The sequence below is a fragment of the Salarias fasciatus genome, chromosome 17 (genome assembly GCF_902148845.1).
Source record: "Salarias fasciatus chromosome 17, fSalaFa1.1, whole genome shotgun sequence".
Lineage (NCBI taxonomy): Eukaryota > Metazoa > Chordata > Actinopteri > Blenniiformes > Blenniidae > Salarias > Salarias fasciatus.
Genome location: NC_043761.1, coordinates 6,260,692 through 6,272,596, shown reverse-complemented (window position 1 = coordinate 6,272,596; position 11,905 = coordinate 6,260,692). Strand labels below are relative to the sequence as shown.

Genomic DNA, 11,905 nt, shown 5'->3' with positions numbered 1-11,905 from the left:
AATGGGACGATTTGCCAAGTGTCTCTCTCCCAGTCTGCGCTCCCACGCGCTCGGCTGAGCATCTTAATATCACACATGAAGTGAGGGAGGGCTCAAAATTAGGATCAGAGGTGCACGCGCACTAATGGAGTCATCACCTGAGGGCGAGGCCGCAGTCACTCTGAACGACAAAGCGACAAACTAACTTCATTGGCATCTTTGGTCTGTCTGAGGAGAATGATTCATGAATGGATGAATGAATGAATCCTGGAGCTTGGATGACCCCACCTGACACGCGCACGGGGATCACTGTACGTGGGTCCAGGGCGTGCGCGTTCCCGAGACCGGGGTTCATTTCCTCGAGTGTTCACGCCGCGTGACGTCAGATCCAGCTCGCCCCAGCCTCCATGCATGCGTGCACCCTGATCGCGCGTGCGCGCACGCACGCATCCCCCCCTCCCCCCCCTCTACTATTACACTCTGGAGGAAACAAAGTGGGATTCGAGATATGAAATACCTGAGCAGGACGCGCGCAACACGCACGCGGCTCCAGAATTTGGCTCCGATCTGAAAGAGGTCAACTGGACTCGGTTATTTTTAGATGGAAACGGAGGAGGAGGTAAATCTCTCCCCGTGCGCGCTCTCGTGTTACATTTAATGCACTGTTTTGAATAAATCATGACACGAGCCATTGTCGCTTGTCTGTTTAATAAGTTGCTGCAGCGGGTAGCAGGTTGCAGCGGCGCAGACATTAAAGTGAGGTAAGTGACAGCCAATAATAGCCGACATTAGGATATCTCTCTTCTTCTTTTTTCTTTTTTTTTTTTTTGTGAACTATAAGCTCAGTCACCCGGGCGTCCTTGTCCGTGCCTGCTTCACGGTGAGGAAATCGGCTCAATTTGGATCTGCCATTAGAATAATGTGCCTGTCACCGCGAGAGGACGCACTGTCACAATTTTAAGAGCATAAATGTCCCGCGAGCCAGCCATTGGCCCAGAGCAACAGGCTCTCTGCTGCACGCGGCCGCCTCCTCTCTCTCTGTGGCTGAACAGCGCTCCCGACCTGCTGCTGAATTTAAACTTAAAGGAAAGAAAATGTATTTTATAGATTATTTTTTACTTTAATTGATGATTTAAGCAGATGATGGGATGAGGGCCTACACGTTCTCCATTTCCCCCCTAATTGTTTACTATTAATAGTGCATCTTCTATTTATGTGCGTGCTAATTTTTAATTCATTAATTTTAATAAGGAAAAAAAAAATCCCCCATCAACATTGGATAATACTGTTTATCATGCGGAACTAAACGGTTAGGTTTCAAAGGAGAATAAAAAAAAGCCCAATTAATTCATATTTTATTGATAACGGTTCATTTTTTATTTATTTTTATTTTTCTGGCAAGGTCACTGAAAAAAAATCTTGCAGCTCTTGCATCTCTCCTGACCCACGTTATATTCAATTAGGGCAAGCCCCTCCCCTTAACTGATGACACTGACAGACCCTCCTTAAGTTGCGTCGCGCCACAGCTGTCTGCAAGCATTGAGCTGCCTGGCGCCATCCTGAAAGAATGCCTTCACTGTAAAAAAAAAAAAAAAAAAAAAAAAAGGAGAGAGAGAGAGAGAGAGAGAGAGAGAGCAACAGAGAGAGAGAGAGGGAGGGAGAGGTAGAGCAGGGGTGAGCGAGCAAAAGGCGCACAGACCGAGAGGGGAAGAGAGAGAGGAGCGGAGTTAATGGAGAGGGCTCGACAACTGCGCACAAACACAGATTTGATCAGTGAGTTTAACTCGCCGGTGCTGGTCAGTGCGCGCTGAAGCCATCCACTGCAACAAGCCCCGCGAGCGCGAGCGCGAGCCCGGACCAGCCTCCACTACTTGTTGAGCCGGGCTGAAACGCTGACTTACTTTTTTTTTTTTTTCCTTTTTTTTTCTTTTTCTTCTTCTTCTGAGAGGAAGAAGTTCAGGAACTCTGCGTGGGACCGGATTCCATTTTGGACGTATTTATATGACAACACCTTTGTTGCATTTTTGTAATGTGGGGTATGTTTCGTGTTTATGTGCCTTTCGTTTCTGCCTAAATTCTGCAACAAGCCGCGCTGTGTGTCAACACGTTCGTTTGTAAATGAGAGAATAATTTCTTCTTTCTGTGTCCAGGTGATCGGAAGCGAGCGCGGAACCTGTGGATTTAACTGAAAGGAGAAGAAGAAAAAAAACGACGGGATTTGGGACAGGTTGTTTCTTGCATTTTGACTTGTGCCGTACTTCGGCGTCCATGAACATTCGCTGAAGAGACAACTCAAAAACAAAACAAACAAAAAAAAAAAAAAACAAAAAACAAGAAGAGCAGCAATGGAAGTAAGCGCGGACCAGCCCCGATGGATGAGCCATCATCCCGCGGTGCTGAACGAGCAGCATCCCGGCTCACATCACCCGGGTCTCAGCCACTCGTACATGGACCCTTCGCAGTATCCCCTCGCTGAAGATGTGGATGTACTCTTTAATATCGATGGACAGGGGAACCACGTCTCTCCATACTATGGAAACTCTGTTCGAGCCGTCCAGAGGTACCCTCCTCCTCCACACAGTAAGTAAACGGGCCCGTTTAGGCCTTTTATTTAATAATGTGCACATTATCCCCCCTTCAGACGTCTGTGCGTAAAAGACTCGATTACCGCCGCTGCGTGTGGAATTATTTGAATTATCTAAACCACGATCCAGACGGGTTTCAAGTTGTTTCTCCTGAGATGACTTGTAGGAGCACGAAAACGATGTGAAACTGTGCCGTAAATGAGTAGAACTTACGGCGGTTTATTTGTCTTTTGTCGCTCATTTTAATTCCACCGTCGAGACTTGACAAAGCTGACCCGTGTGTCGGAGAATGGCACAAGTTTCTCTAAAGCCCGTGCGTAATTTGCTTTCTGGATCAATGGTGTGTTTGGTTACGGATTTCAGCAAACAGAAGTGTTGGCTGCTGAAGTCGCAGATACACCTGGATTATTTCTGCTCAGAAACACAGCCGGGCGCACGCACGTTCACCCTCCTGCATATCGCGAGCAGTCATTTGTGGAAAATCCTGGACGCAGACACAAAGTCGCCGAGCAGACTTTTAATTTTGTTTTTGAAATAAGAGCATTTATTTGTTGTATCTTAAAATGGGAAGTTAAAGAAGAAAAATCTACACGCAGCTTCGCGTAAAGGAAGGAAATGATTTTTACGCAGCGTGAAAGTATGAATGGCGAGCTGGGTGCACGATTTGAAAATGAAACTCACTAAATGCATGTATGCGTAAAAGTATTTCTACTTTAATCCCAGCAAGGCCAAAAAGCGTTGGGGTTGATGTGAGAGTCGGGTTGTGATCTTGCTGTGTTTCTCTGCTGCCTCAGGTAGCCAGGTGTGCCGTCCCTCGTTACTGCACGGCTCTCTGCCCTGGCTGGAGGGAAGCAAAGGAATCCCACCGCACCACAGCACTTCTCCCTGGAACCTGAGCCCCTTCCCCAAGAACCCCCTGCACCACGGCTCCCCGGCCAGCCTGTCCGTCTACCCCCCGGCCTCCTCCTCCTCCCTGTCCACCGGACACTCCAGTCCGCACCTCTTCACGTTTCCCCCGACCCCTCCGAAAGACGTGTCCCCGGACCCGGGCATATCCACCCCGGGCTCCAGCAGCTCCGGGCGGCAGGAGGATAAAGAGTGCATAAAGTACCAGGTGACCCTGGCTGAGACTATGAAACTGGAGTCAGCTCACAGCCGGAGCGTGGCATCCATCGGGGCAGGGTCATCCTCTGCCCACCACCCCATCGCCACATACCCACCCTATGTCCCTGAATACGGCCCAGGCCTCTTCCCACCAAGTAGCCTGATAGGTGGGTCATCTTCTAGTTATGGTTCCAAAACAAGACCAAAAACAAGGTCCTGTTCAGGTAGGCGTGCGCTTTATTACATTCCCTTTTGATCTAACACCATTCCCCAGATTTTCAGCCTCGATGATGTTTAATTTCACTTTCTTCAAACAAAAGCTTGTTTAAAAAAAAAAAAAACGGCCCATAATTAACACATTAATGCGTTACACGAAGGAGCTTCAGGCCACACAGGTGACCCTAAACAGACGCATCTGCACACATAATAACAATAATAATAATAATAATAATAATAATAATAATAATAATAATATAATAGGTGGTGGTTTGAATTTGAAAAATAAATATAGAAATTAAAGGAAATATTTCTATTAATATTTGATGTCTTTATAAAAGCAAAGCAGCACTAATAAATAAATAAAAATAAAAATCCATTCAAACAACACGTTCAGACACTGTAAATTAATATATTTCAATGAAATAAAAGGATGTGGAGCTGACATTAATTTTCCCATCCTCCTCCCCTCCGCTGCCAGACAGTCGGGGGAGAGTGAAAGCGGGGAAAGCCAGCTCTCTGGGCTGTGTCGCCCCGTTTATATGTTTAAGATAATCCCATTACTGTCAGACCAGTGCACGCCACAGTTGCATTGTTTACCCAGCGGTGGAGCTCCGGATGCTGCGCGTTCATTCAGGGAAAAAAAAAGCGGCTGAAGCGCCGCCGTGTCAGAGAGCGCAACCAAACCACCACCGCCGCCGCCGCCATCCCGGGGAGGAGGGGAGCGAGCGAGCAGAGGGCACACATCCTCTGTGAGGAGGGGGGGGTAATTATTTTAAAGGTTAAAAATCCCAGTTTTTCTGTAATGAGATTAATATCAAGCGTCTTTTTTTAAATGGGAGTATAGAGAAAACAGTGGATTAGTTGATGCATATCATCGGGATTATTCAGCGTCATTAATGCAAATAAAGATTTTAATTCGAGGATCATGTGCGATAATGTGCATTCGAAGACATTCCCGCAATCTGACGACTATTCAGATTTTTTTTTTCTTCAGTCAGTGCAGCGTGCTTTGTGCAAACTTCTCCAACACAGTCAAAACACACACACACACACACACACGCACGCACAGCCTGGCTGTGCAGCAGGATACCGAGTCTGCACTGCAGAGGCCCGCTTGATCTTAACTCAGATGCATGGGATCCGACGCGGTTTGTGTTTGATTTCAGCTCCTTATGCAAAAAAAAAAAAGAAAAAAGAAAAAAAAAAAGAGGGAGCCAGAACACACTCTTGTTCGGTTGTTCAGGTACTTGCACGTCTGTTACATCTAAAAAAAAACACTGCACGACGCGCACTGACGCATCTCTCTGTCTTTGTGAAGAACTGAGTGTGTGAGTGTGTGTGTGTGTTGCTTTTTTTCTGCAGCTTAAAAAAAAGGGGGAAGTGAGACTGCATGAAAATGCAAAGAAAAAAAAAAAGCTCTCGGCGTTGCACAAAAGCTCCGCGCGAGGAGTCTGCGCTTTCAAATAATCTGAGTGTGACTGACTGCAGCTCCCCTTGTTTCAGCCTCAGCCCCCCAAATACACACTAATCAAACTGTTAGTGCGCGTCTCACCTGTCGGTGTCACTAGAGAAGTGCCAGTCAAACATGAACACTCCCTCAATCCATTCAAAACAAAGGACATGGCCTCTTATAGGAAACTACACACTTCATTCTCTATTATTATTATTATTATTATTATTGTTATTGGTTTTCTAAAAATGCTATTTTTTATTACATTTAATTATTTTAAAAATGATTTTACGCATTTTTACGCATTATGTTCAGGAAGAATTTACAACGGTTTCTGCCTCATGGACCTTATAAACTGCTGACAATGTGTTTTCTATATGCAAATGTGTGATAAATAAATCAATGCTTTATTATGAGGATTGTAATTATAATAATTATTATATTTTTAGTGCGTTATGGTTGTGCCATCACTAACCTTTTATTTTATCCCCATGCACACATGCAGTGTTTCTTTCTGTATTTTGGAGGCCTCACTGACCTGGACCCTGTCTCCATGTCCTGTGTGTGTCCGTGTCTGTGTGTGTGTGTGCGTGGTGGTGTGTATTCGTGTGCGTGTTGGCCCTCCGCAGAAGGTAGAGAGTGCGTGAACTGCGGGGCCACGTCGACTCCGCTGTGGAGGCGGGACGGTACGGGTCACTATCTGTGTAACGCCTGCGGACTCTACCATAAGATGAACGGGCAGAACCGCCCTCTCATCAAACCCAAGCGGCGGCTGGTACGTCTTTACCACATTTTCTCTATTGATGACATTTCCGTCTCTCTCTCTCTGTTTTTCCCCTATCCAGGAAGAAGTAGGCCTATTAGCTGCAGGAAATTGACTCGACAAGTGCAGGTCTCTGTTTTCAGATACTACCATAGAAAAAAAAAAAAAAAAAAAAAAAAACCCAACAACTGCACATATTTTTTTCCCATGCAATTTTTTTATTTGCTAAAATGGTCATTGATGCACATTAAACCTGCTGCATCCATTAAAGAGAGAGCTGCTTCTCTAGTGTTGGAATGGCTGCAGCCTTGCATTCATTAATGCACCCTGAGCTCCATCTTTCTTTTATTTGATTTTATTTATTTTTTTTTTAGAAATACAATTAAAAAAAACAACAGTGGCTTTTAATGGAGCTAATTTTTGCAGCAATTTCAGGGAAAGCCCCTTCCATCAGAGCTGCATGTCATCTTATGAGTATTAGAGGAGTTCCCCTAGCTTTGAGGGGGATGGAGGCAGGCGCTGGCAGTCCAGTCCTGCTCTTTACTCTGGACTTCTTCTCCTCCTCTCTACCGGCTCCTCAGGAAAGGGCTGCCGGATATCTGAGCAGCGCAGATAAGTCGCTTTTAACAACACAGCCCGCTTCCCCAGTCAAAACAGAAAGGCTGCAGGAGCCCGAGCCAGTCCAGCCGCACAGTCACGACTTGAGATTTGTTTAGTGTTATAATCCCTGTTTAAATACACCAAAGATGGTGGAGCTATGAGTAATCGCCACGCCATATTTGTCCTTATATTTTTTCTTTCTAGAAAACACCGAAAAAAAAGAAATCCAACTGGTAGGCTTGAGCCTTCCACATTAATAGATTATTTAATATATTGGAATATTTTAATTAAACATTAAATCACCTAAAGAGAATATAGTTAAATTTGGCTGATTGTATGAATTCATGCGTAAAAAAAAAACACAGTTTGAAACACAGTGATCCTGCAAGAAAATTCAATAAAGCTATTTATTAAATATAAATATATTCCTGCTCCCTGATTGGTTATTCACAGCGCACGGTAGCAGGGTTTTTAGGGCACCACACGTGTATAATTGGAAATCCCTCCGTGAGATAATGTAGTCCTTTGCGTCGGCGTGTCCTCTGCGGTCACCTGTCTATTGATTGTTTTAGAGATTATTACAATGTCAGGCCACTGCAGCAGACTGGAGGCATGCTCAGAATCCATGTGGAGACCTGAGCGCGTCAGGCTCGAGCTGGACTCTGCTGGTCGCCTGCAGGAGCCCCGAATACCCACGTTTTCTCCTCTTTTCTCCCTTTTTAACTGGCGTGCAATTATTGCCATGTGGTTCATTTCACTATATCATGTAATCACATTTTGCATCCATATTCTTTTTTTTTTTTTTAATAAATCTTAGAAACTACAAAGCCCCTTTCAGCTCTAATCGATACCAAATCTATTCACCCCACCCTCCATTTTTTCCTCTTCTTTTCCAATTGTTTAGCGTCGCGATGTTTAAAGCAAGGCACCGTGGCACAAACACGCACTTTAAGGGGAAATTTAATCAGATTTAATAGCTCTCCCATTTCAAGGCACTGCTTTTATGTCTTCTGTAAATATTATTCTCTGGGAGGTATGCGCTCTATGACGCTATTTTTAGCCTCGAGTGAAAGCAGCTCTGTTTTTGGTATTTCTCTCCTTATTTTAAACTATTTTCAGCTTGCACTAAATGCAAAAAAAAAAAGAGGAAAAAAAAGTATTCCACTCGGTGTTCATAAAGCATGCATATACAGTGGGAGGAAAGTTTACGTTTGAAGTGTGTTTAATGGCTTTACGCACGACAGGAGTGGACGCAGCGGGTGTGTGACAGAATGCAACGCGTTTGTCTTTTGTTTTTTGCGCATTTATTGCAATGTGTGATCGGACTGCATGCATGCAGGGCGGCCAGAATTGATCTAGGTTCGAATTAAATGTGTATTATGACGATTTAAAGCGCAATTTAAGTGTCAAAATACGCACGTTTTTTTGCGTAAAAGTTGGCCCTGGATGGATGTTGGTGTCGAAAGCTTTGAAGAATATTAAAAAGAAAAAAAAAATAATAATCTGCTGTTGACTGGGTCACTCCACGGTCATGTGACGTGTCTTTTTCTCTCTCTCTTCCCCTCCTTTGTGTCCACTTCACGCGCAGTCCGCAGCCAGGCGGGCGGGGACGTCGTGCGCCAACTGTCAAACGACAACGACGACGCTGTGGCGGAGAACGCCAACGGGGACCCGGTGTGTAACGCCTGCGGCCTCTACTATAAACTGCACAATGTAAGTAATAAACCCTCACGCCGTATCTCCTCCATCAAGGCTTGAATATATTGCATCCCTGCCCACCGTTCCTCCTGCTGGGCCCACCTTTTCCCCTCCTCCTGCTTTCTGCATATTTTATCTGACTCGTCCCTGCAGAGACTTTCCGGGCCACGGTGATAACAAATACTGTAGAATTAATATGATTTATTGGCAGTAAGTGCGAATCTGAAATGTATAAGACCTAAGTGAACTAAGCCCGCAGCCGCCTTGCTTTTGAATATTAAAGAAGAAGGGGGGCTTAATTAAAATTCGATTAATTTCCAGGCTGCTTTCCCCCCCCTCTCCGCCTTTCTCTCCCTCTCTCACACACACTCTTTGCGTATTTCCAGTCCTTTTGGTTCCACGCGCACCAGGGACTTGGAGTCCCCCCTCTGACCACCAATCCGTCTGATTCGTTTTGGGTTGGTTCGTGCCTCGCCACATCATTTCACATCCTCAATCTGAAAACCCCAGGGACTCGTTTATCTCCCCTCTCCCTCCTCTCCCGTGCACAAAGCTGTCACTTTTAATCAAACTGCCATTGTAGCTGCAACTAATAATAATAATAAGCCGGCTAACTGCTCCGAGGCACATGCAGGTAATTTCTCCCCCACCTCTCCTGCTCTCAGACAACAGATAAAGGTTGAATGTGTCCCTGTGTGTGAGGGAAGAGTATCCTGCTCCGCTGCCCGGCTTGTCACGCGAGCAGCTCCCCGTTAAATCATTTTCCCATGTTACTTTTGGCAGATGGCAATGCACCGCAGAGACAGACTCAGACCAAGGTTAAGAGGAGAGCAGAATAACATTTCCCACTCGCGCTCCGGCCTCTGAACTGACCCCGACCCCGGCGTAATTGTGAAATTAGTTTATTTTGGGTAAATCCGGACTTCTGTTGCTCCCTTTGAAACAAATTCCACATTCTCCATGGAGAGTTTGGCCGGACTCCCCGCTGGCGCGCTGCTTCTCCGAACACCTGACGGCGGCGTACCTGCTGTCCCGTGAGCGGGCGCGCTGCCGTGCACGCTCTTCAGCAATCGGGGGCTTTTCTGCCGTCTTTCTGAGGGAAGTGCGCTCGGCTTTGACACCTCTGAGGTTTCAGGTTGAGCTGTTGTGGAGAGAGGCGGCGCGGTCTGCGGTGGTCACCGACTCTAAACACTTTGCTCGAGTTTTTTTTTTTTTTTTGCGTGTGTGTGTGTTTGATGTGCTGACGGCGGCGGCCGAGCGAGGCCCGAGGCTTCCAGACATCTCAGCATCAAAGGGCCGAGGCCTGACTGGCTTTAAGGTGGGCGTAGCTCGCCTCCGAGCTGGAAACAGAGAGCGAGTCGCCCAGTATGGAGTCGCAGCTTAGAAAATGAAACCGCACCACCAGGGAGGGAGGAGGGGGAGGGGAGGGCACAGATCTCTGGCCCTCCGCTAATCACGGAGGCCACTCTCTTTAAAAGAGTCAGCGAAAAAAAAAAAAAAAAAAAAAAGCCAATGTCTCAGACAGCTCGGAAGAGAGAGAGGACGAAATCCCTGTTCCCATTTCCCCGAGAAGAACCACTGAGAAAGATCAGGAAGCCAGTCGGCCTCATCCACCTCCCTCATAATCCCGCCCGCAGCCCGAATTCCATCATCCAGCTCTCCTTCCCGGCTAAACCGACGCTGGAATACGGCAGCTGGGGCCGTTTTTGGCCAAGAGATGGCCGAGCGGTTGAGGAGGAGGTGGAGGAGGAGGGCGGAGGAGAGGAGGACTTGGCGGACGCCGGCGCTCGCCGTGGCCATGTGTCTCCGCGGTCGACCGGCTGCACATTAGCTGCCAGACCCTTCTCCTCCGTCTCTCCACCCTCCCCTCGCCATCTTTCCCTTCCCTCCGCTTTCTTTTTGGCATGGCAGCCGCCTCAGATACAGTCCAGCTTAAAGGAATCAGTTCTATCCAAACACCACACACACACACACAACACACACACACACACACACACTGAAAGTGTGTATATAAACAATTTTCTGTTCCGGGATGGGACAGTCAGATTTCTCTGGTAATGGGAATCCATTACATGTCATTATGTCCCTCTAAAACCCCAAAATCGTCCCCTGAGAACACAGAAAAGCCGCCCGAGGGCCACGTCTTGCAGATTTATTTTTAAAAGCGGGTGACACGCCCCTCGTTTACGGTTTTCTTTATTGTGCTGCCTGATGCTGTTTTTAAGATGCCTATCTCACCTAAACTAAATACTAATCTGGCCCCTGTTCCCTTGTCTCCTTTCGAGAGCAGATCAACCGACCTCTGACCATGAAGAAGGAAGGCATCCAGACCAGGAACAGGAAGATGTCCAGCAAGTCCAAGAAGAGCAAAAAGTCCCAAGACAGCATGGACGACTTCTCCAAGAGCCTGATGGACAAGAGCAGCTCGTTCAGCCCGGCCGCCCTGTCCCGCCACATGTCCTCCTTCCCTCCGTTCTCGCACTCCAGCCACGTGCTGACCACCCCCACACCCATGCACCCCTCCTCCAGCCTGCCCTTCGCCCCCCACCACCCCTCCAGTATGGTGACAGCCATGGGTTAGAGCCCGAGCCTCCCCCCCCCCCCCCCCCCCCCGAACGGCCTCGCCACTGAAGTCCACCTCCAGCCCGCCGCCGCCACGCCCTCCGGTACCTCCGCTGACCTGCTTCCAGATCCTCCAAGACGAACGGCGCCCTCCGCGGTCCGATCTCGCCGCCCGTGTTGCGTTGCAGCACGCCGGCCTTCGGCTCCCCCCCTCCCCTCCCCTCCCCCCACCTTCGGTTCTGTCTTATTTTTTATAAAAATCAAAGTGTACCTCTGCGATGTGAATGCTTTGCAGACTTGACTGTGGCGCGCTGACCTCCCGGAGGGGGGCACCACCCTTCCCATCCACCTCCCCCCCCCCCACCCACCACCTAACACGGAGCTCCATTTGTGTACAAAAAGCCATCCCCCCCCCCCCTCCCGTGACGGCCGCTCCCTCCATCTCCTAACCTCTCCTCACCTGTGCAACAGGAAGCCCCCCCCCCCCCCCCTCATCCCCCCCCCCCCCCACCCCCCCTTCCTCCTCATCTTCTCCCGCTGGAGACACTGACGTTGAATATATTTGTACAAATTGTATGAAATACAGTACATTTAATGAAGACTTTTTAATTAAGCAGCAAGAGGAAAAAAAAAAAAATGGAGACATGCCCGTGGGCAGCTAACGACGAGAAGGGTACGAGTCGCAGCAGGTGGAGAGACTTGCCGCCGGAGAGGAGAGAGAGAGAGAGAGAGAGAGAGAGAGGGAGAGAAACGAAGGGAGGAAGGAGGAGGAGAGCAGAGGGAGAGACTCTTGAGAAAAGGGCAGGCTTCGGTTTTCGCCTGCATGAACTGCGTCGCATTAAGTTGGCGGAGAGTGCGGCTCCGGCTGCAGGTTTCTCTCCACTTCCTTCTTTTCTTTTCCTTCTTTTTGTTTTTTTTTTTTCTTTTCTTTTTTTCTTTTGAATG

General features: G+C 47.8%; 1 protein-coding gene across 1 annotated transcript; it reads left to right on the top strand.

The window, feature by feature from the left end:
* Window positions 1–1,579: 1,579 nt before the first annotated feature.
* LOC115404076 (transcription factor GATA-3-like) lies at window positions 1,580–11,656 on the top strand. The gene is given in 7 exon segments (XM_030113214.1): window positions 1,580–2,015; window positions 2,130–2,559; window positions 3,359–3,892; window positions 5,967–6,112; window positions 8,289–8,352; window positions 8,355–8,413; window positions 10,689–11,656. Coding segments are annotated over 6 exon segments (1,329 nt in total). The 5' UTR covers window positions 1,580–2,015; window positions 2,130–2,324; the 3' UTR covers window positions 10,980–11,656.
* Window positions 11,657–11,905: the final 249 nt, after the last annotated feature.